The sequence below is a fragment of the Eubalaena glacialis genome, chromosome 3, assembly GCF_028564815.1.
Source record: "Eubalaena glacialis isolate mEubGla1 chromosome 3, mEubGla1.1.hap2.+ XY, whole genome shotgun sequence".
In the NCBI taxonomy this organism is placed as follows: Eukaryota; Metazoa; Chordata; class Mammalia; order Artiodactyla; family Balaenidae; genus Eubalaena; species Eubalaena glacialis.
This window is the reverse complement of record NC_083718.1, coordinates 47,092,522-47,118,466: the sequence shown is the minus strand read 5'-3', so window position 1 is coordinate 47,118,466 and position 25,945 is coordinate 47,092,522. Positions and strand designations below refer to the sequence as shown.

The following is a 25,945-nucleotide window of genomic DNA, read 5'->3' as shown; positions in this document are numbered from 1 at the left end:
AGAAGTCAATGCCTGGCTTCAAAGGATAGGCTGATTTTATTGTTAGGGGCTAATGCATCTGGTGACTTTAAGTTGAAGCCAGTGCTCATTTACCATTCTGAAAATCCCAGGGCCCTTAAGAATTATGCTGAATCTACTCTGCCTGTACTCTATAAATGGAAACACAAAGCCTGGGTGATAGCATATCTATTTAGAACATGATTTACTGAATATTTTAAGCCTATTGTTGAGACCTACTTCTCAAAAAAAAGGATGCCTTTCAAAATATTACTACTGCTCACTGACAATGCACCTGGTCACCCAAGAGCTCTGACAGAGATGTACAATGAAATTAATGTTTTTATGCCTGATGACACAACATCAATTCATTTGACTTTCAAGTCTTATTCTTTAAGAAGTATACATTTTTGTAAGGCTATAGCTGCCATAGATAGTGATTCCTCTGATGGATCTGGGCAAAGGCAATGGAAAACTTTCTGGAAGGGATTCACCATTCTAGATTCCATGAAGAACATTTGTGATTCATGGGAAGAGGTCACAATATCAACATTAAAGGAAGTTTATAAGAAGTTGATTCTAACCTTAATGGATGACTTTGAGGAGTTCAAGATTTCAGTGGAGGAAGTAACTGCAGATGTGGTGGAAATAACAAGAGAACTAGAATTAGAAGTGGAGCCTGAAGATGTGACTGGATTTTGGCAATTCCATGATAAAACTTGAAAGGATGAGGAGTTGCTTCTTATGGATGAGCAAAGAAAGTGGTTTCTTGAGGTCTAATCTACTTCTGGTGAAGATGCTGTGAAGATTGTTGAAATGACAGTAAAAAGTTTAAAACATTACATAAACTTAGTTGATAAAGCAGTAGCAGGGTTTGAGAGGATTGACTCCAATTTTGTTTTGTTTTAATATTTATTTATTTAATTTTTTGGAGGGGGCTATGTCGGGTCTTAGTTGTAGCACACAGGCTCAGTAGTTGCAGCATGCAGGCTCTGTAGTTGTGGCACATGGGCTTTCTAGTTGTGGCCTGCGTGCTTAGTAGTTGCAGTGCGTGGGCTTGGTGGCCCCGCAGCATGTGGGATCTTAGTTCCCCAACCAGGGATCGAACCCATGTCCCCTGCACTGGCAGGCTGATTCTTAACCACTGGACCACCAGGGAAGTCCCTTGACTCCAAATTTGAAAGAAGTTCTACTGTGGGTAAAATGTTCTCAAACAGCATTGCATGCTACAGAGAAATTCTTCTTGTAAGGAAGAGTCAATTGATGCAGTAAACTTCATCGCTGTCTCATTTTAAGAAATTACTACACACACAAAAAAGAAATTGCCATAGTCACCCCAACCTTCAGAAACCACCATCCTGATCAGTCAGCAGCCATCAACATCGAGGCCAGACCCTCCACCAGCAAAAGATTATGATTTGCTAAAGGCTGAGATGATGGTTAGCCATAAAGTATTTTGAATTAAGGTTTGTACATTGTTCTTTTGGATACAATGCTACTGCACACTTAATAGACTACATTACAATGTAAACATAACTTTTATATGCACTGGAAAACCAAAAAAATTTTGTGACTCGGTTTATTGAGATATTTGCTTTGTTGTGGTGGTCTGGAACCAAACCTGCAATATCTCTGTGGTATACTTGTGATAACCTCTTATTTTCCTGTTGTCCTGTAACTCTAGGCAGGGAAAGAGAATGACAAAACACTCTAGTCTGTGTTTTTGTTTGTTTGTTTGTTTGTTTTTCACCTTTCCCAGAGGAGTCCATCTTGCCCTGACAATGTGACTAACAGGGTTTTGGACAGACCACACAATATGAAGCATTCACTGAAAGTCAACAGTTGCATTGCACAGGCCAGTGTGTGTTGGAAAGTGTATCTGCATTTCCCTTTCATTAGTGTTCAGGAAGTTTCAAATTACAGGGCAGCCAAGGAAAAAAAAAGAAAGAAAGAAAAAAAAGAAACTATGAGCTTCATATCTCTTGCTTCAGACTTAAAAGACTGTACACTCACCAAGACTGGTTATTCAGCTTAGTTATAAAAAACAAAAAACCCCAAAACTGCTGTTTTATGAGTATTCATTCATGATATCATTCATGATACATCATTCATGATAGTGGTTATGCAAATTAGTTGCAATAATGTTTCCAGGCTAAGCTAGTTGTTTGGGGGAAGATATTTTCCCAGTATTTAATGTGGCTAGGTGGACAGAAATGCCTTAATTTCACAGAAACCTAAAATATCTACTGTTACTATTAACAGTTTAGGGGGAGAAAGGATAAATGGGTGCCTATTTGTAACTGGAACTGAAAATGTCATCACTGTCTGGCAATAATGACCAATGATTTTATTCGGAAGAAAGTGGACCTTACCCAATAATTTTCCCATATGACTCCATTGTTACTTCTTTTGAACATAACTTTGGAATGAAAATTGTACATATAAATTACATCTATCCTCGTGTATTGGACTTTTAAACTAATTTTTTATTTTGAAATAATTTAAGGTAAGAAATTGCAAAAATATGGGACTTCCCTGGTGGTCCAGTGGTTAAGACTTTGCCTTCCAATGTGGAGGGTGTGGGTTTGACCTCTGGTCAGTGAGCTGAGATCCCACATGCCTCACAGCCGAAAAACCAAAACACAAAACAGAAGCAATACTGTAACAAGTTTAATAAAGACTATTTAAAAATGGTCCACATCAAAAAAAATTGCAAAAAAAACTTCCATATATTCTTTACCCAGATTTCCCCAATATAATATCTTAAATAGCCATAGTACATTATCAAAACCAGGAAACTGATATTGGTAGAATGATATTAGCTAAACTACAAACCTTATTTGGATTTTATTAGTCTTTTGTATGTATTAGATTTTATCCAGCCTGACAACCTCTGCCTTTTGATTGGAGGGTAAAATTCATTCACATTTAATATTATAGTTATCCCCCCTTATCTGCAGTGGTTATGTTCCAAGACTCCTGGTGGATGCCTGAAATCTCAGGTATGCTGTATCCTACATATATTATGTTTTTTCTTATACATACCTATGATGAAGTTTAATTTATAAATTAGGCACAGTAAGAGTTTACCAACAATAACTAATAATAAAATAGAACAATTATAGCAATATATGTAGTGAAAGTTATATGAATTTGGTCTCTCTCAAAGTATTTTATGGTACAAATTTAATACCTTTTCCATCTTAGCTAAGCACCTATCTGCACTGTGGCAGTAAGTTTTGCAGTTTGAGGTATGACAGCAAAACTAGCATGGATTTCTTTTTCTTCTTCACAGTTTCACAGATAAAAGATTCCTTCTTACTGTAGGTCTTAGCACCCTCAGCATACAATTTTTTTTTCTTTCCTTAAGTTGAGAACATTCACCTTTTCATTTATAGGAAGCACTTTACAGTTTCTCTTTGGCATATCCGAATTGCCAGCATCACTACTCTTGTGCTTTGGGACCATTATTAAGTGAAATAAGGGTTACTTGAATTCAAACACTGAGATACTGCAACAGTCAATTTTATAACCAGGATGGCTACTAAGTGGCTAATGGATAGAATACTTTGGACAAAGGGATGATTCATATTCCGGGTGGGATGGAGCAGGATATTATGAGATTTCATCATGTTGCTCAGAACAGTGCAAAATTTTAAACTTAAGAATTGTTTATTTCTGGAATTTTCCACTTAATATTTTTGGACTTCAGTTGACCACAGGTAACTGAAACTTTGGAAGGGGAAACAGCAGATAAGAAGGGACTACTATATTATAGTTATGGTTGGATTTCCATCTGCCATTTTGCTTTCTGTTTTCTATATGTCTCATTTCTTTTTTTGTTCCTCTGTTCCTTGTGTTAAGTTGGTATCTTCTAGCAGACCATTTTAGTTCCTTTGTTGATGTTTTAACTATATTTTTGAGTGATTTTCCTAGTGGTTACTCTAGGAATTATTTCTAGGTGCATCTTAATTTATTACAATCTACTTTATGCAAATAATAACTTAATTCCAGTAAAATATAGAAACTTTGCTCTAATATAGTTCCAATCCCTCCCCACTCCTTTGTGCTATTATTATCATATATATTAATTCTATATATGTTGTAAACCCAACAATACAGTATTGTAATTTATTGCTTTACATATTCCATTTCTTTTAAAGAAGATTAAGAAGAAAAGAGAAAAATTGTATTTATAAAATGTTTTATATTGATGTATTTATTTACAATTTCTTTCTTCCTATGGATTCAATTACCATCTTGTGTTCTTTCCTTATTCCATTATAGCCCCAATTTCTTCCCCTCTTTTGTACTATTATTTTCATATATATTACATCTTTAAGTCCAACAACACAATTTTATTATTATTATTTTATGTAATTGATTTCTAAATCAGTTAAGAGAAGAGAAAAAAAATATGTATTTATACCATCATTTAAAATTTTCTATATACTTACCTTTATCAGTGCTCTCTATTTCTTTGTGTGGATTTGAGTTACTCTCTGGTGTCACTTCCTTTCAACCTGAACTTTTTCCACTATTTCTTGTAATGCATATCTCCTAGCAAAAAAAATTATCTCAGTCTGTATTGATGTGGGAATGTCTTTTTTTTTTTCTTCTTTTCTTGAAGGATAATTTTATTGGATATAGTATCCTTGGTAGACAGTTTTATTCTTTCAGCACTTTGAATATGTCATCCAATTGCCTTCAAGCTCCATTGATGAGAAGTCATCTATTTATCTTATTTTGATTACCTTGTACATGATGAACCTTTTTTCTTCTGTAACTTCCAAGATTTTATTTTATTTTTGTCTTGGATACTCAACAGATAGAATATGTCTAGGTTTGGATCTCTTTGTATTTTTCCCACTTGGAATTGGTTGAGCTTTTCAACATGTTTTTAATCAAATTTGGGAAATTTTCAGCCATTATTTCTTCAAATATTTTTTCTTTCCTTTTATTCTCTCCCCTCTGAGATTCCACTTGCATATACATTAGTGTAGTTGATGTTGTCCCCAGTCTTTGAGGCTTTGTTCATTTTTCTTCATTATTTTAATTTTATTTTTCTGTTCTTCAGATTGAATAATCTCTATTGAGGCATCTTTCAATTCACTGATTCTTCTACAAGCTCACATCTGTTTATCCTCTCTAGTAAATTTTTCAGTTATTTTAAAAATTAATTAATTATTATTATTATTTTTTGGCTGTGTTGGGTCTTCGTTGCTGCGTGCGAGCTTTCTCTAGTTGCGGCAAGCAGGGGCTACTCTTCATTGCGGTGCACAGGCTTCTCTTGTTGTGGAGCACGGGCTCTAGGCACATGGACTTCGGTAGTTGTAGTACACGGGCTCAGTAGTTGTGGCTCACGGGCTGTAGAGCGCAGGCTCAGTAGTTGTGGTGCACGGGCTTAGTTGCTCCACGGCATGTGGGATCTTCCCCAACCAGGGCTCGAACCTGTGTCTCCTGCATTGGCAGGTGGATTCTTAACCACTGTGCAACTAGGGAAGTCCTCAGTTATGTTTTAACTCCAGATTTTCCATTTGGTTATTTTTTCTAATGTCTATATTTCTTTATTGCTATTTTCTATTTGATATGTTATTGCATCATACTTTCCTTTAATTCATGCTTTCCTTTAGTTCTGTGAACGTATAACAGATGCTGTGAAATATTTCTTAAGTGCATAATCTGGGGTCCTTCAGAGATAGTTACTTTGACTGCTTTTTTTCCTGTGTGTGGCTCAGGAGGTCACAATTTCCTGTTTTTCTTTTTTGTTTTTAGTGGTGGTGTTGCTGAAAACTGGGTATTTTAGATTATATATTATAGCAACTCATGGATTCTGATCCTTTCTCTGGGAAGGTTACTGTTGCTGTTTATTTGTTTGTTTTAGTGACTTTCCTCAGTTTGTTCTATGGAGTCTTCCCCTACAACGTTCAGACTCTGTGTCAGCTCAGTTATTTTCCATTCTTGTTTTTATTTTTAAGCTTAGTAAGGTAGGAAAAGAGATACCCCTGAATGGATTTAAAGAACAAAAGGATGTTGCTCTAAGATTAAGTGCCATGAGTGATGTTTTTAAATATCTATTTGCCTTGTAGTTTCTAACCTAATAGACCTGGGCAGTTAGCTGTTGTACACATGCTTCCTACTTTTGGCTTTAATATATAGAGAGCCTCTATCCAGGTCTTGATGCAGGATATGGTAGTGACAGTAGTAGTGGTGAATAGTTGGGTGGTAAACACAGGGGTTATGAATGGAGTTGCTAGAAATGAGAAGAGGAAATAAAGTTGCTGACACCAAACTTTGGGCGCCAGTAACAAATTTCCTCTAAACACTTTGAGTGTTACACCTTCTGGAATTTCACTTATTCTGCTTTTTTTTTTTTTAATTAGAGAGTGATATTTAACATCCTTTGACATTAAGGATAGTTAGGAATGAAAAAGAGAGACATCAAAAGAGAGTGTCAGTGCTAGTCTGTGAATTTCCTTCATATATAAACCTGACATAATGTAATATCCATCCATCCATCCACCCATCTATCCAACAAATATTTATCCTGAACCTACTATATTTTTAGGCATAGTGCTAGGCAGTAGGGATGGATAACTCTATGAACAAGATAAATGTGGTCACCGACTTTATGCATCTTTAATTCTCTCAGGAAAGGCAGACATTGTATAAGTGGAATGAAAGGCTTGAAAGAGAAGTACAAGGTATAAATGGAACCAGTAACAGGCAGACCAAACATACTCTGAAGGTCATGGAAGGCTTCTCTGTCGAGGTGATATTTAAGCTGTGTCCTGGAGAATGGGTGAGCTATATCTAGGTGAACAGTTGCCTACAAGGCTGTACATGATCTGTCCATGCCTATTATTTCCAAACTCATCATAAGCCATTTTCACTCTTGCTCACCATTCACTAGCCACTTGTCTTCTCTCAGTTCCTCAAATTGCCCGCCTGGAACACTATATTCTAAATTCACTCCGCCTCACCGTCTATAGTTAGCTCCTTTCCAGAGATCAGGTCTCAGGTTATTCTCTAGTTCCACTTTTTTGCTTGTTTCCATCATTTTGTACAGCACTGTTTCTAATTGTTTAATATTTCATTTAGCTTCTTTCAAGTTAAACTGGTACTTCAGAATGAACAAACATTTCTTTTAAAACATCAGCATTAAAATTAAAATTTAACATGAATATGTTTTTAAAATTCTTAACAAATAGCTAAAGTGAAAAATGTTCCTTTTTTATTGTGAATTTGTGTAATACTGATCCAGTTAAGAAAACAAACAGTGGCATGTGGTTTTTAAATTATAAATAGTACAAAAACAATTTTAATTTTCTGTAATTTCAATATATTTCTCATGAAATACTTGGCAAATGCAAAAAAAAAAATCCTGGAGTTTCCCAATAATTACTCACAGAATAAATTTGAACAAGGAAATATGGAAATTAAGAAGTACTATCAGAATATGTTTATCCTTTCTTAAATTATGTGAGTATACCCATGCATATAAACAATTAGGGAGCTCAATCTAACTGGTCCCCTTGGGTAGAGTTTTACTTCCTAAGGTTCACACCCATTATCATCTAAATCTTGGGAATACATCCAAGAGAAGGCTTAACAATAAGGATTGTTTATTTTGTAGGTTTTAAAGAAGCTAGAGTGCCAGAGAAGACTTTTGAAGTGTGAAGAGATTTCCTGTAATTGAAACCAACATGTCATTTATAGATCCTTATCAGCACATTATAGTAAGTCATTTACTGTTTATATATTCTTCTGGGAGGGGGCAGACATACTTTTGTGCATGAGTATTGCTGCTGTTGCTAGTAAAGTATAAAACTCTATGAAAAGCCTTGCATTTTTTATGAAAATCATATGAACTTAGTGTGGTTCAAATAAGGTAGAATCTGTAATAAAAGTAACTCATCTCCTCTTTTTATCACTGTAAGTTTACAGAAAAGAGGGACTTGGAGGGAAATAATACCAAAACATATGTAACAGTATGGAACATTCATGGAACAGTAAAAAGTGTAGTTATCACTCAGCAATTATCAGCCTGCACACTTCACATGAGTTGACAGAGAGAAGATAAAATAATTATTGAGTTAAGGGCTATATTTTGGTATGCATTTTCAGAGTAATTAATTTTGTAAACTCTCCCTTAGTTAGATGTATTTAAGCAAACTCTTTTATAGGTGGGCAATTTTTAATAAAAAGTTGAATAATTCAAATTTTGGTATGTAATTTTCCGAACTCCGTTGGAAGTGTACACTCTCTCTTCTGATCAAAAAAGCAGAGGAGAAAAATTTCTTTGCTGAATTTAACACTTGAGATCCAGTTAGATTTATATGGACTAGAAATAGTTTTTATGGATATTAAGGAATAATACAAAGCCTCATTTTTATTCAGAATGAAACACTCTTCTCTTACCCTACAGCCCTTTCGAGCTACCATCCTCTTTCTTTCCCTGCTTGGACAGCAAGGATTAATGTACTATAATTTTTTGTAGTTCTTTCTTCCTTTCACAACTTGAATCATTGAAAACTGGACTCAGGTTTTCTACTTTACGAAAAGGTCTCATCAAGGGCCTCTTTGGTGCTGAATCAAATAGATTCTTCAGGTCCCCTCCCCCACCCCATCTCTGCTGGTCATTCTCCTCTTCTTAAAACTCCTTAAAAGTTTTTCTTTTTTTTTTTTTTTGCAAGCTTCTCTGAATGTTTGACTCCTTTTTTAAACCGAGGCATAGCATATATAAAGTGCATAAATTTTAATTGTTCAGCTTGATGGATTTTTACATATGTATTCCACCCATGAAACCATCATACAGATAAAAATACACATTATAAGTACCCTGGAAGAGTTGTTCAGGTCCCTTCCAGTCAATAAACTCCACAAAACTAACCAATATTTGTCTTCTATTACCAAAGATCAGGTTTCCTGTTCTTGACCCTCATGTAGATGTCTGCATTCAACATTTTGTCTGCGAGATTCATTCATGTTATTGTGAGTAGCAGAATTCCACACTTCTACATTGCCATGTAGTATCTCATTATCTGAATACGGTATACCACAAACTATTTATCTAGTCTACTGATAACCCTCATGTCCTCACCAAATGGCAATGGTGCCTTTGCTAAATATCAGGCAACCATATATGTGTGGCTTGGTTTCTTTTCTGTTCTATTGGTCTATTAGTCTTTGTTTGCCCCAGTACCAATCTATCTTAATGTCTATAGCTTTGAAACGTGTCTTTATGTATGGTAGTGTAAATCCTCCAACTTTTTCTTCTTCAAGATTGTCTTGGCTTTTCTTAGGCCTCTGCATTTCCATATAGGTTTTTAAATCAATTTGTCAACATACACACACACACACACATGCTGGGATTTTTATTAATATTGAAATTATTCTGTACATGGGTTAGGGGAGATGACATGATAGTAATATTGAATCTTCCAATGCATTTACAATCATGAAACTAATGTTAAACTAATGTTTCACTAGAAACTAAAAAACTAACGTTGTATTTATATGGAAATACAAGTTTTTTTTATAGATCCAGTGAACTTACAGAATTTCTTTATTAATTCTAATAGTTTGAAGTTTTTTTAGATTTTCAACTTACACATTCCTGTTATCAGTGAATAATTCCAGTTTTCCTTCCACCGTTATGGTGTTCTGTAGATGAATTTAAACAATGAAGGTAGGTGCAGATTAGTTTTTTCTTACCCTACCACCTCAAGAGAGATGGATAATTTCTATAACTCAGAGAATTCAATCAAAGTGTTCATTCTTAAACCTTAACATGAAATCTGGCACTTGAAACTGAGAAGGAAGATAAGGTTAAGGTGTATAGCCCTGAGCTTGAGACAAAGACCAATAATAATTCTAAATCTTAACATTTATACTTTCAATTCAGTTTATCTCCAAATCTATTTTAATATTTTTTTCTGAGCACTTATCACCATTTATTGAATGCCCATTGTGTACCACTCCCTGTCAGTAGGCACTGGGAAATCAAAATAATCCTTGAATTGAGCTTATGTCTAGCAGCAAAATAATTTATAATAACCGTAAGGGCTCTGATAGGAGACAATGAAGATTACTCTGGGAATATACAACATGAATAACTAATAACAGGAATCCTTCTGGAATTCCTAAAGGAAGTGACATGGAAGCACAGACCTGAAGGTTTAGTAGAAGTTAGGTGAAGAGAGAGAAAATGACTTTTCTGGATTGGGAAAAGCATATGTGAAGTAGTCTGGAGGTGAGAAAGTACATGATGTAAGGAAATGAAAGAATTTCAGTATGGCTGGAGCATAATACATTTCAAAGAAATTATTATTTCAAATGACCTTCACTTTTCTGCCTAATATGACCAGGCCTTATTACTAACTGCTATGCAGGCCTCGCATGTCTCATGTCAGATGACCATGTTAACCGGCTACTTAGTTTCTTTTTTTAACACGGCAGAGCATATTTAAAACCAAATTGCATCTGGACGTTTTAAGACTCATTTCTGTCACCTTTTCTTGCAAATTTTGTTAACTATAGACAAATATTTAGGCCATAATAATTACCTATGTGGCATCTTAATATGATGAAGCATGCTAAAACCACATACCTGTATCACATTTTTCTTGACCTTCTCCAGCATCAGAATTGGACAATCAATTAGCGTTCCGGTGTATAGCCCTTTTCAGTGAGAGGGTCCTAAGAGCTTTATACTTTCATTCATGCTTGTTTTTGCTGTGTGTGTGAAAAAAAACTGTGCATGTGTGTGTGTAAATTGTTTTAGTGACAAAATTTCCTGCTCTAGTTTTCACAGAAGGATACTTTTCAAAATATATAACCGAGAATACTTTTATTAAAAAGGGAAGACGGGGAAAACTGAGCCAACTTACTAGTAATGAAGGGTGCCAGACAGGCCGACGCAGTTTTGTCTGCCTCAAGGCGGTGAAGACTGGACTCATCCTCACCACACCTGTAATGCAGGGACATGTTGGAGAATCCTGTGGGCTGATGCAGCAAGTTCTCTTGTTTCCAATGGTGCCAGCTTTTAAGAATGTAGGAGAAAATGGAGTAATACATATATGGCACAATGCAGTTCCCATAGGTCTAGAGTTGTTCTGAGGTACTTTCCATTCTGAAGGGTATTTGTGTCTCCAGAATCTACTGAAGTTCTTTTGGACCAGGAAGATATCAATATTGCAAAGATAGATCAAATATAAAATACTTATAAAAATTTCCATCTTTTTACTCTGAAAAGATGAGTCACTTCCCTGGAGTGAAAAAAATATCTAGAGCTCTTCCCACCACCAATTAGCAATGGAGGGCCACTGCCCCACATCCACGGAAAACTGAGGTTGTGTCCACACTGAGGTCAACCACCTGGGTATGCGAGCATGACTGCCTGCTAAAATACAGGGACATTTGAAAAAGGTCATTGTAGGATGACTGGAAATGTTACCAAAAAAGTAGAAAGCTATTATTCTAGATTATTATGGAAACATGGGGGGAAAAAAAAAAAACACTGGAGTAGGTAATCAAAGAACTAGTGTTTTAGTGGTAGTTCCAGACTTTAGTTACGTGCTCTTGAGCACTTAAACTGACTTTTAGCTGCTTCATATGGAGTATGAGTAGTACCTGCTGTGTCTGTTCCATGGGGCTTTTATAAATAATAAATCATTATGTACACAAGCATTCTTTAGAAACTTAATAAGGTAGGATATTTCTAGGGGGCATCAGAAGGTGAGATAGTGCTGCTGGGAAATCAGAAATATAAAGGTGACAAAACTATTACAAAATCACAGCACTGTGCACAAAGGAATAATGAGTTTTACGGCAAATAGCGTATTTTTTGTGAGCACTAACAAATTCTAGACAAGTGAGGAAGAGGGCAGTTAGGAATAAGCTTCTAACCTTTTCCTGATACCAGCCATTCCCTGCCACAAGCCTCTAACCTGAGGCAGAAGTACACACATTTAAAGTAAGGTCCATATTTCTGCATCTTCACCACAGAGCACAGATTAGAAATCCCTAGAAGGTCACCAAGTTTACTTCTCAGTTCTTGAATTTCGATTTGGTTCTTTTTTTAAAACTTCTGAGGCATTTTTTATAGTTTCCAGTTTCATGCAGTCATACTTAAGTTTGACTTCCATTTCCTTAGACATGGTAAGTGTAGTGTGGCTGTTTCATGGAGGGGGCTGTTTCTGTGCCTGTTAATTAATTGTGCTGGTTTGTAGTCTTGGTGTCATACCTCCTTGTGTTCCTAATTATCTTTGATTTTGCTTAACATTATTATAATGAAAAATTATCTGTAGAAATAATTCTTCAGAATTTTATTGGTTTCTGTCAGGCTGCTCGGGAAGCTAGCAGTCTGGGACAAATATAATCCTAGTTTCAAGTCAGTTGTTTTCTGGGTCCCCTGGATGACACTAAAACAGGCTGCCAGTATGTGGAGGGGCTGTTCATACTTATTCCTATGGTGCAATCTGTAGAGTTTTAGGCTTGAAACAAGGGAGTGGCTTCCTAGGGTCCTTATCCTTAGAGGGGTCCTAATCCCTCAGCCTCTCAGCCTCCTCCTCTCTGGATCAACAAATGCTCCTGTGGCAAAACCTGTGCTTCTTTGCTCCCCTCGATCTCTGTCCTGGGAGTTAAGGCCTTCCCATCTTGTTACTTCTTTGTTACTGTATTAGTCAGGGTTCTCTAATTGATTAGAAACAGAACCAGTAGGAGATAGATAGATAGATAGATAGATAGATAATGTCTTAATTCATTTGGGCTGCTGTAACAATACCACAGACTGGGTAGCTTATGAACAGCAGAAATTTATTGGTCATACTTATGGAGTCTGGGAAGTCCAAGACTGAGACACTGGCATGGTTGCTTTTGATGAGGGCCTTAGCCACGGAGTCCACAAGGTGGAAGGGGCAAGGAATCTCTCTGGATTCTTTTATAAAGGCACTTACCCATTCATGGGGGTTCCTTGCCCCTCCCAAATATCCCATCTCCTAATACCATCATCTTTGGGGGCTTAGGATTTCCACATGTATTTTGGGGGGACACAAACATTCAGACCATAACAGATAGATTGATCTAGATACGAGATTTATTGTGAAGAATTGTCTTATGAGGTTATGGAAACTGGGAAGTCCCACAGTCTGCCATCGGCAAACTGGAGACCCAGGGCAGACAAGGGTGTAATTCAGTTCAAGTCAGGGGATAAAATGAGATGTCTCAGCTCAAGCAGTGAGACAGGAAAAAAGGGGGCAAATTCCTCCTTTTATTCTTTTCAGGCCCTCAACAGATTGGAGGCCAACCCACACTGGGGATGGTACTTTCCTTTCCTGAGTCCACTGATTCAAGTGCTGATCTCATCTGGAAGCACCCTCATAGACACACACAGAAATAATGTTTAAACTGAGCACCTTGTGACCAGTCAAGCTGACAAATAAAATTAACCATCACAGTTACTTTTAGGAAAATGTTTACTTATTTTGTAAAACCTTATCCAGTTTTTATTTATTTTCTGTGGGAAGTGGTAACCCAGATTATTTAGTCTGCCATTATCACAAGTGGAATTCAACTAATTCTTTTGCTCTAAATCAATAATGCCTCTAGATAATTCCAAGAAAATAGATAATCATCTCATCTTAAAAGATTTCCACAGATGGTCAAATTATCCCCCAAACTTGATGTTCAATATTGCCTTATGTGAAATTCTAATATCGGAATCTGGATTTGTATCAGGAGACCCTTGAAAAATCCCATGTAGTAGTTGGTAATATTATAATTGCCATTTTACAGATGAAGAAACCAAGGCTGAAAGGGGTTCCTGGACCCAATTCCAACATGTGCGTGGAGCCTTCTTTACACCAACAAGCAATTCTTGGACACTGGCAGAGTGACGAAGAATTCAACTCAATTCTATAATTATAAAATATATAATTATAAAATTATATTATAAAAATATATATTGATATATATTTGATCATCTGAATAACCAAATATATATTTTTCCTATAAATCACAGTACTGCAAGGGTAGAAAACTGAGATAGAAAATATAAAGCACTGTATTGTAAATACCCTTCTGACTCATGTCTGTGTCTTTTAATCACTTTTCACTTAATGAAAAGAACAAGTAAGACAAAGAGGTTTTTAAGAAGTCCCTTAAAATAAGGATATATTCTCCAAAATCGTAAGTATATCCATATTTCCAAGTTTGTTAGATCTACTAATTTAAAACTCACATCTGAAAATCATCAATGCAAAGACATCTTAGATTTTAATGAACATGACATATCACCTAGGTCAGTAATTCTAAACCAAGTAAGTATCTCTGCCACCCAAAGGACTTTAAGGATGTATGGGGAGAATTTTTCAAGTGCACATGCTACTTCATGTGTTCTAGTGAGCCCCGCCAGGAGGGCAAAGGTATACCTATACTTCACAGGCCTTAACTCAGCCATAATTACTCCTAGGAGGGTGTAGATTTTTTCAGGATTATTGTGACCTGAAAACTGGGTTCACCTCTTGGTGGGTGTTGAACCAAAAGACACAACCAAGCAAAAGATCAAGAGAAGAAAGAATTTATTACTTGCAGCAAGTAAGGAGAACACAGGGGATCTTTCCCAAAGAGCTGTCTCCCAAACAACAAAGTCAGGGAAGTTTTAAGCTAAGGGTGCATGCATCTTCATGAAGGGGCTTAAGCAGAGGAGAATTCAGTATAGAATTGCAGCAGAGGTCAACAGAGTCCAAGCTTTAGTTGATTGAAGTCATGAAGGTCAGAAAAAGTCAACATCATCTTCCCCTAGGTTCTAGTTGATCTGGTGGTTGAGTGCTTCAGGCTTATCTTTACCATTGAAACAGAACTGGGAGTACTTAATAACTGATATATTATCTTTGCTTTTGTTATTTCTCTTGCCTGATGACAATCCTTTGTCTCTTCATTCTTTTTTTCCCTTAAGATCATTAATTACTGAGACCTGTTCAAGGACAAGCATTGTGGCCAGGCTTAGATCTCAAAATGGCTTAGGCCAAAAATGGCTTCTCTTATGTCATGAAAGCCATACCTAGTTCTCTTTCTCCAGGGACCCCCTACCCTATCTGCTTACAGTATTGAGGGAAGAAAAAAGCTAACGTTAAAAAAGATTTTTTTTGTGGTAGTATAGCTGCTTAATTACCATTGGACTAGAATCTATATCAATTAAAATTTAGGTGTTAAAAATTTGGGTGATTATTTATTTTGGGTATCTTGAAGATATTAGAGTCACATTCATGGTGAATATGTCATTAAATGAGTATTTTAGACCCAAGTTATCACCATCAATTTTTTTTTTTTTTTGGTACTGGTTTCACTGCTAGAGCAGCCCCAGTAATCCTGATTAAAATAGGACCTAAAATATTCTAATTTCAGTGAAAATGAACTCTATGTTTACTTGAATATTTAAAGATACATATATTATAACACAATGTTATTACTATATTTGACAGATGTACTTATTGTGCAAATGGAAAATTTCTTGTTCACAAGGGAGAAGAAACTTAAGTCATATTTCTGATTATAATTTTCTTTAATGATATTTGCTAAAGTTAAATTCTATTGCCAAATTAGGTGGGTGTTTTGGATATATAGCCAATTTTGGACATTTGTACATATAGCCAATCCATGACTGACAGTTCTTAAAGCAAGTTTAGATAGCACTGTTGATTTTAAGTAGAAAAACTGATTGCTCTTTAAAAAATGTGGGAGAATAGTAGCATGATGTTCGTGCCTCTTAAACGTATTAGAATGAAACCACACCGGGAAGTGACACTGAAAATAAGTATCTTATCTAAAAAAGTATCTTCACTCTTGGATGACATCAAAGCAGCGTTCTTTTTTAAATTGCTGATATCTGTTTGAAGCTGCCTGTTGGTGATTATGGTGATCTCTGTATTCAGTAATGAGATTCTGTAGTCCTTATCATACTAATAGTCTTTAGTTTTAATTTGAGTTAAATTAGGCAATGGCAGTTGAATAGAAAAATAATATTTGTATGCAGAATCTACCTTCTCGTCCATCAGATTTGTTTTATGATTGATCTTTGGTTCTTCTTTGTAACAGTAGAACTTTCAACAGAATAGGACAATCATCAAATTGATTTTGCATAAATTGACTGGTTCTTTTTTCCAGTGACCAATCATTTTAGTTACAGACATCAATATAATTCTCCAGAATGAATTTAATACAGTAGCAGTTTTCATGATGACTTGAAATTGTAACTGTGAAAAAAAAAAGGGTCATGATTTTCACTATGAAAAAGATTATGGATAAAGAAAGATACTCAGAGTAAGGTAATTCAAGACCTGAAGGCAAGGCTTAATCTTGGTGACTAAATCAGGGTATTAAGCTTATATTTGACATCTCAATTTAAATATGGCATCTCTTTTTGTCAACTACCAAGTAGCATTGTGCTGAGCCATTGGGTTCCCCCCCTAGGGAACACTGGTTTTGTATTCAATAACATTATTTCCTCTGGCACCATCCCTGAGACATAACCAAAAGTCACTTATCCAAGTCGGAAGCTAGCCCAGTCCATACTAGTTTGAAATTATATGTGATATTGGCTCCAGGAAACATGGCTCTTTACAGCAATTAGAAAGAGATGGGCATGATTTTTATACTCCTGTTTTGAAGTAGTTTACATGTCACCTGAAGATTTTTAATGTTTCAAAAATTAACTTATAAAAACCAAGGGGAAAAAAAAAAAAAAACCAAGGAAGTGGTCAATTTGCTCCTTATTTCCTGTGAACAGTATGCAAGTTCACATTCATTGTAGTTAGGCAGACAGAATTGAGGCTGATGGAAATAAAAGCAGATTAAAAATGGAGAGTTGAATGCTAGAAAAAATAACCCAATTACTAGAGAGACTTTATTTATTCATTCATTTATTGATTCATCATTAATTTACTTATTTATTTAAAAATCTTTATTGGAGTATAATTGCTTTACAATGGTATGTTAGTTTCTGATTTATAACAAAGTGAATCAGCCATACATATACATATATCCCCATATCTCCTCCCTCTTGCATCTCCCTCCCACCCTCCCTATCCCACGCCTCTAGGTGGTCACAGAGCACTGAGCTGATCTCCCTGTGCTATGCAGCTGCTTCCCACTGCTATTATTTCACACTTGGTAGTGTATATATGTCCGTGCCAATCTCTCACTTCATCCCAGCTTACTGTTCCCACTCGCCGTGTCCTCAAGTCCATTCTCTATGTCTGCGTCTTTATTCCTGTCCTGCCCAAAGGTTCTTCAGAACCTTTTATTTTTTTTTTTTTAGATTCCATATATATGTGTTAGCATACGGTATTTGATTTTCTCTTTCTGAATTACTTCACTCTGTATGACAGACTCTAGGTCCATCCACCTCACTACAAATAACTCAATTTCATTTCTTTTTATGGCTGAGTAATATTCCATTGTATATATGTGCCACATCTTCTTTATCCATTCATCTGTTGATGGACACTTAGGTTGCTTCCATGTCCTGGCTATTGTAAATAGAGCTGCAGTGAACATTGTGGTACATGACTCTTTCTGAATTTTGGTTTTCTCAGGGTATATGCCCAGTAGTGGGATTGCTGTGTCATATGGTAGTTCTATTTTTAGTTTCTTAAGGAAGCTCCATACTGTTCTCCATAGTGGCTGTATCAATTTACATCCCCACCAACAGTGCAAGAGGGTTCCCTTTTCTCCACACCCTCTCCAGCATTTATTGTTTGTAGATTTTTGATGATGGCCATTCTGACTGGTGTGAGGTGATACCTCATTGTAGTTTTCATTTGCATTTCTCTAACGATTAGTGATGTTGACCATCCTTTCATGTCTTTGTTGACAATCTGTATATCTTCTTTGGAGAAATGTCTATTTAGATCTTCTACCCATTTTTGGATTGGGTTGTTTGTTTTTTTAATATTGAGCTGCATGAGCTGCTTGTATATTTTGGAGATTAACCCTTTGTCACTTACTTCATTTGCAAATATTTTCTCCCATTCTGAGGGTTATCCTTTCATCTTGTTTATGGTTTCCTTTGCTGTGCAAAAGCTTTTAAGTTTCATTAGGTCCCATTTTTTAATTTTTGGTTTTATTTCCATTTCTCTAGGAGGTGGTTCAAAAAGGATCTTGCTGTGATTTATGTCATGGAGTGTTCTGCCTATGTTTTCCTCTAAGAGTTTAATAGTGTCTGGCCTTACATTTAGGTCTTTAATCCATTTTGAGTTTATTTTTGTGTATGGTGTTAGGGAGTGTTCTAATTTCATTCTTTTACATGTAGCTGTCCAGTTTTCCCAGCACCACTTATTGAAGAGGCTGTCTTTTCTCCATTGTATATTCTTTCCTCTTTTGCCAGAGATAAGGTGACCATATGTGCGTGGGTTTATCTCTGGGCCTTCTATCCTGTTCCATTGATCTATATTTCTGTTTTTGTGCCAGTACCATACTATCCCGATTACTGTAGCTTTGTAGTATAGTCTGAAATCTGGGAGCCTGATTCCTCCAGCTCAGTTTTTCTTTCTCAAGATTGCTTTGGCTATTTGGGGTCTTTTGTGTTTCCATACAAATTGTGAAATTTTTTGTTCTAGTTCTGTGAAAAATGCCAGTGGTAGTTTGATAGGGATTGCATTGAATCTGTAGATTGCTTTGGGTAGTATAGTCATTTTCACAATGTTGATTCTTCCAATCCAAGAACATGGTATATCTCTCCATCTGTTTGTATCATCTTTAATTTCTTTCATCAGTGTCTTATAGTTTTCTGCATACAGGTCTTTTGTCTCTTTAGGTCGGTTTATTCCTAGGTATTTTATTCTTTTTGTTGCAGTGGTAAATAGGAATGTTCCCTTAATTTGTCTTTCAGATTTTTCATGATTAGTGTCATTAGTGTCTAGGAACGCAAGAGATTTCTGTGCATTAATTTTGTATCCTGCTACTTTACCAAATTCATGGGAGGCTCTTTGGTGGAGGAGGCTCTTTGGTGGAGCTAATGGTGGACTCCAGGAGGACTAACACCAAGGAGTACTTCCCAGAACTCCTGCTGCCAGTGTCCTTGTCCCCTTGGTGAGCCACAGCCCCTCCTCTGCTTCTGCAGGAGACCTTCCAACACTAGCAGCCGTGTGGATGAAAGGCTCTTGGTGCTCCAGCCAGGCATCAGGGCTGTGCCTCTGAGGTGGGAGAGCCAACTTCAGGGCACTGGTCCACAAGAGACCTCCCAGCTCCACGTAATACCAAACGGCGAAAATCTCTCACAGATCTCCATCTCAACATCAAGACCCAGCTTCACTCAACGACCAGCAAGCTACAGTGCTGGACACCCTATGCCAAACAACTAGCAAGAGAGGAACACAGCCCCATCCATTAACAGAGAGGCTGCCTAAAATCATAATAAGGCCACAGACACCCCAAAACACACCACCAGACGTGGACGAACCCACCAGAAAGACAACATCCAGCCTCATCCACCAGAACACAGGCACTAGTTCCCTCCACCAGGAAACCTACACAACCCACTGAACCAAACTTAGCCACTGGGGACAGATACCAAAAACAACGGGAACTACGAACCTGCAGCCTGTGAAAAGGAGACCCCAAACACAGTAAGATAAGCAAAATGAGAAGACAGAAAAACACACAGCAGATGAAGGAGCAGGGTCAAAACACACCAGACCTAACAAATGAAGAGGAAATAGGTAGTCTACCTGAAAAAGAATTCAGAATAATGATAGTAAGGATGATCCAAAGTCTTGGAAATAGAATAGACAAAATGCAAGAAACATTTAACAAGGACGTAGAAGAACTAAAGAGGAACCAAGAAACGATGACAAGCACAATAAATGAAATTAAAAATACTCTAGATGGGATCAATAGCAGAATAACTGAGGCAGAAGAACGGATAAGTGACCTGGAAGATAAAATGGTGGAAATAACTACTGCAGACCAGAATAAAGAAAAAAGAATGAAAAAAACTGAGGACAGTCTCAGAGACCTCTGGGACAACATTAAACGCACCAACATTCGAATTATAGGGGTCCCAGAAGAAGAAGAGAAAAAGAAAGGGACTGAGAAAATATTTGAAGAGATTATAGTTGAAAACTTCCCTAATATGGGAAAGGAAATAGTTAATCAAGTCCTGGAAGCACAGAGAGTCCCATACAGGATAAATCCAAGGAGAAACACACCAAGACACATATTAATCAAACTATCAAAAATTAAATATAAAGAAAACATATTAAAAGCAGCAAGGGAAAAACAACAGATAACACACAAGGGCATCCCCATAAGGTTAACAGCTGATCTTTCAGCAGAAACGCTGCAAGCCAGAAGGGAGTGGCAGGATATACTTAAAGTGATGAAGGAGAAAAACCTACAACCAAGATTACTCTACCCAGCAAGGATCTCATTCAGATTTGATGGAGAAATTAAAACCTTTACAGACAAGCAAAAGCTGAGAGAGTTCAGCACCACCAAACCAGCTTTACAACAAATGCTAAAGGAACTTCTCTAGGCAAGAAACACAAGAGAAGGAAAACACCTACAATAACAAACCCAAAACATTTAAGAAAATGGGAATAGGAAGATACATATCGATAATTACCTTAAATGTAAATGGATTAAATGCTCCCACCAAAAGACACAGACTGGCTGAATGGATACAAAAACAAGACCCATATATATGCTGTCTACAAGAGACCCACTTCAGACCTAGAGACACATACAGACTGAAAGTGAGGGGATGGAAAAAGATATTCCATGCAAATGGAAATCAAAAGAAAGCTGGAGTAGCAATTCTCATATCAGACAAAATAGACTTTAAAATAAAGACAATTACAAGAGACAAAGACGGACACTATATAATGATCAAGGGATCGATCCAAGAGGAAGGTATAACAATTGTAAATATTTATGCACCCAACATAGGAGCACCTCAATACATAAGGCAAATGCTAACAGCCATAAAAGGGGAAATCGACAGTAACACAATCATAGTAGGGGACTTTAACACCCCACTTTCACCAATGGACAGATCACCCAAAATGAAAATAAATAAGGAAACACAAGCTTTAAATGATACATTAAACAAGATGGACTTAATTGATATTTATAGGACATTCCACCCAAAAACAACAGAATACACATTTTTCTCAAGAGCTCATGGAACATTCTCCAGGATAGATCATATCTTGGGTCACAAATCAAGCCTTGGTAAATTTAAAAAAATTGAAATCGTATCAAGTATCTTTTCCGACCACAACGCTATGAGACTAGATATCAATTACAGGAAAAGATCTGTAAAAAATACAAACACATGGAGGCTACACAATACACTACTTAATAACGAAGTGATCACTGAAGAAATCAAAGGGGAAATCAAAAAATACCTAGAAACAAATGACAATGGAGACACGACGATCCAAAACCTATGGGATGCAGCAAAAGCAGTTCTAAGAGGGAAGTTTATAGCAATACAAGCCTACATCAAGAAACAGGAAACATCTCGAATAAACAACCTAACCTTGCACCTAAAGCAATTAGAGAAAGAAGAACAAAAAAACCCCAAAGCTAGCAGAAGGAAAGAAATCATAAAAATCAGATCAGAAATAAATGAAAAAGAAATGAAGGAAACAATAGCAAAAATCAATGAAACTAAAAGCTGGTTCTTTGAGAAGATAAACAAAATTGATAAACCATTAGCCAGACTCATCAAGAGAAAAAAGGAGAAGACTCAAATTAATAGAATTAGAAATGAAAAAGGAGAAGTAACCACTGACACTGCAGAAATACAAACGATCATAAGAGATTACTACAAGCAACTCTATGCTAATAAAATGGACAACCTGGAAGAAATGGACAGATTCTTAGAAATGCACAACCTGCCGAGACTGAACCAGGAAGAAATAGAAAATATGAACAGACCAATCACAAGCACTGAAATTGAAACTGTGATTAAAAATCTTCCAACACACAAAAGCCCAGGACCAGATGGCTTCACAGGCGAATTCTATCAAACATTTAGAGAAGAGCTAACACCTATCCTTCTCAAACTCTTCCAAAATATTGCAGAGGGAGGAACACTCCCCAACTCATTCTACGAGGCCACCATCACCCTGATACCAAAACCAGGCAAAGATGTCACAAAGAAAGAAAACTACAGGCCAATATCACTGATGAACATAGATGCAAAAATCCTCAACAAAATACTAGCAAACAGAATCCAACAGCACATTAAAAGGATCATACACCATGATCAAGTGGGGTTTATCCCAGGAATGCAAGGATTCTTCAATATACACAAATCAATCAACGTGATACATCATATTAACAAATTGAAGGAGAAAAACCATATGATCATCTCAATAGATGCAGAGAAAGCTTTCGACAAAATTCAACACCCATTTATGATAAAAGTCCTGCAGAAAGTAGGCATAGAGGGAACTTTCCTCAACATAATAAAGGCCATATATGACAAACCCACAGCAAACATTGTCCTCAATGGTGAAAAACTGAAACCATTTCCACTAAGATCAAGAACAAGACAAGGTTGCCCACTCTCACCACTATTATTCAACATAGTTTTGGAAGTGTTAGCCACAGCAATCAGAGACGAAAAAGAAATAAAAGGAATCCAAATCGGAAAAGAAGAAGTAAAGCTGTCACTGTTTGCAGATGACATGATACTATACATAGAGAATCCAAAAGATGCTACCAGAAAACTACTAGAGCTAATCAATGAATTTGGTAAAGTAGCAGGATACAAAATTAATGCACAGAAATCTCTTGCATTCCTGTATACTAATGATGAATAATCTGAAAGTGAAATTAAGAAAACACTCCCGTTTACCATTGCAACAAAAAGAATAAAATACCTAGGAATAAACCTACCTAAGGAGACAAAAGACCTGTATGCAGAAAATTATAGGACACTGATGAAAGAAATTAAAGATGATACAAATAGATGGAGAGATATACCATGTTCTTGGATTGGAAGAATAAACATTGTGAAAATGACTCTGCTACCCAAAGCAATCTACAGATTCAATGCAATCCCTATCAAACTACCACTGGCATTTTTCACAGAACTAGAACAAAAAATTTCACAATTTGTATGGAAACACAAAAGACCCCGAATAGCCAAAGCAATCTTGAGAACGAAAAATGGAGCTGGAGGAATCAGGCTCCCTGACTTCAGACTATATTACAAAGCTACAGTAATCAAGACAGTTTGGTACTGGCACCAAAACAGAAATATAGATCAATGGAACAGGATAGAAAGCCCAGAGATAAGCCCATGCACATATGGTCACCTTATCTTTGATAAAGGAGGCAAGCATATACAGTGGAGAAAAGACAGCCTCTTCAATAAGTGGTGCTGGGAAAATTGGACAGGTACATGTAAAAGTATGAAATTAGAACACTCCCTAACACCATACACAAAAATAAACTCAAAATGGATTAAAGACCTAAGTGTAAGGCCAGACACTATCAAACTCTTAGAGGAAAACATAGGCAGAACACTGTATGACATAAGTCACAGCAAGATCCTTTTTGACCCAGGTCCTAGAGAAATGGAAATAAAAACACAAATAAACAAATGGGACCTAATGAAACTTAAAAGCTTTTGCACAGCAAAGGAAACCATAAACAAGACCAAAAGACAACCCTCAGAATGGGAGAAAATATTTGCAAATGAAGCAACGGACAAAGGATTAATCTCCAAGATTTACAAGCAGCTCATGCAGCTCAATAACAAAAAAACAAACAACCCAATCCAAAAATGGGCAGAAGACCTAAATAGACATTTCTCCAAAGAAGAGATACATATTGCCAACAGACACATGAAAGAATGCTCAACATCATTAATCATTAGAGAAATGCAAATCAAAACTACAATGAGGTATCATCTCACACCGGTCAGAATGGCCATCATCAAAAAATCTAGAAACAATAAATGCTGGAGAGGGTGTGGAGAAAAGGGAACACTCTTGCACTGTTGGTGGGAATGTAAATTGATACAGCCACTATGGAGAACAGTATGGAGGTTCCTTAAAAAACTAAAAATAGAACTACCATATGACCCAGCAATCCCACTACTGGGCATATACCCTGAGAAAACCATAATTCAGAAAGAGTCATGTACCAAAATATTCATTGCAGCTCTGTTTACAATAGCCAGGACATGGAAGCAACCTAGGTGTCCATCATCGGATGAATGGATAAAGAAGATGTGGCACATATATACAATGGAATATTACTCAGCCATAAAAAGAAATGAAATGGAGGTGTTTGTAATGAGGTGGATGGAGTTAGAGTCTGTCATACAGAGTGAAGTAAGTCAGAAAGAGAAAAACAAATACAGTATGCTAACACATATATATGGAATCTAAGGGGGAAAAAAAAAAAAAAGAGGTCATGAAGAACCTAGTGGCAAGATGGGAATAAAGACACAGACCTACTAGAGAATGGACTTGAGGATATGGGGAGGGGGAGGGGTGAGATGTGACAGGGTGAGAGAGTGTCATGGACATATATACACTACCAAATGTAAAATAGATAACTAGTGGGAAGCAGCCGCATAGCACAGGGAGATCAGCTCGGTGCTTTGTGACCACCTAGAGGGGTGGGATAGGGAGGGTGGGAGGGAGGGAGATGCAAGAGGGAAGAGATATGGCAACATATGTATATGTGTAACTGATTCACTTTGTTGTAAAGCAGAAGCTAGCACACCATTGTAAAGCAATTATACTTCAATAAAGATGTTTAAAAAAAAAAAAAAAAATTCATGGATTTGCTCTAGTAGTTTCCTGGTAGCATCTTTATGATTCTCTGTGTATAGTATCATGTCATCTGCAAACAGTGACAGCTTTATTTCGTCTTTTCCGATTTGGATTCCTTTTTATATTTTTCTCTTCTCTGATTGCTGTGGCTAAAACTTCCAAAATTATGTTGAACAATAGTGGTGAGATTGGACAACTTTGGTTTGTTCCTGATCTTAGAGGAAATGGTTTCAGTTTTTCACCATTGAGAACGATGTTGGCTGTGGGTTTGTCATCTACGGCCTTTATTATGTTGAGGTAAGTTCCCTCTATGTCCACTTTCTAGAGAGTTCTTATCATAAATGGATGTTGAATTCTGTCAAAAGCTTTTTCTGCATCTATTGAGATGATCATATGGTTTTTCTCCTTCAATTTGTTAATATGGTTTATCACATTGATTGATTTGTGTATATTGAAGAATCCTTGCATTCCTGGGATAAACCCCACTTGGTCATGGTGTATGATCCTTTTAATGTGCTGTTGGATTCTGTTTGCTAATATTTTGCTGAGGATTTTTGCATCTATGTTCATCAGTGATATTGGCCTGTAGTTTTCTTTCTTTGTGACATCTTTGTCTGGTTTTGATATCAGGGTGATGGTGGCCTAGTAGAATGAGTTTGGGAGTGTTCCTCCCTCTGCTATATTTTGGAAGAGTTTGAGAAGGATAGGTGTTAGCTCTTCTCTAAATGTTTGATAAAATTTACCTGTGAAGCCATCTGGTCCTGGGCTTTTGTGTGTTGGAAGATTTTTAATCACAGTTTCAATTTTAGTGCTTGTGATTGGTCTGTTTATATTTTCTATTTCTTCCTGGTTCAGTCTCGGAAGGTTGTGCTTTTATAAGAATTTGTCCACTTCTTCCAGTTGCTTGTAGTAATCTCTCATGATCCTTTGTTTCTGCAGTGTCAGTTGTTACTTCTCCTTTTTTATTTCTAATTCTATTGATTTGAGTCTTCTCCCTTTTTTTCTTGGTGAGTCTGGTTAATGGTTTATCAATTTTGTTTATCTTCTCAAAGAACCACCTTTTGCTTTTATTGATCTTTGCTATTGTTTCCTTCATTTCTTTTTCATTTGTTTCTGATCTGATTCTTATGATTTCTTTCCTTCTG

The 25,945-nt window shown here is 36.5% G+C and overlaps 1 protein-coding gene across 2 annotated transcripts in view; it reads left to right on the top strand.

Annotated features, from left to right (window-relative positions):
- The window catches only part of PLA2G4A (phospholipase A2 group IVA), a 164,623-nt gene that overhangs the window by 17,024 nt on the left and 121,654 nt on the right, over positions 1–25,945 (top strand). For both annotated transcript variants that reach the window (XM_061185609.1, XM_061185608.1), the window contains exon 2: positions 7,634–7,736. In XM_061185609.1, coding sequence (XP_061041592.1) covers positions 7,704–7,736 — 33 coding nt within the window. In that variant the 5' untranslated portion in view covers positions 7,634–7,703. The remainder of the gene's footprint in view (positions 1–7,633; positions 7,737–25,945) is intronic.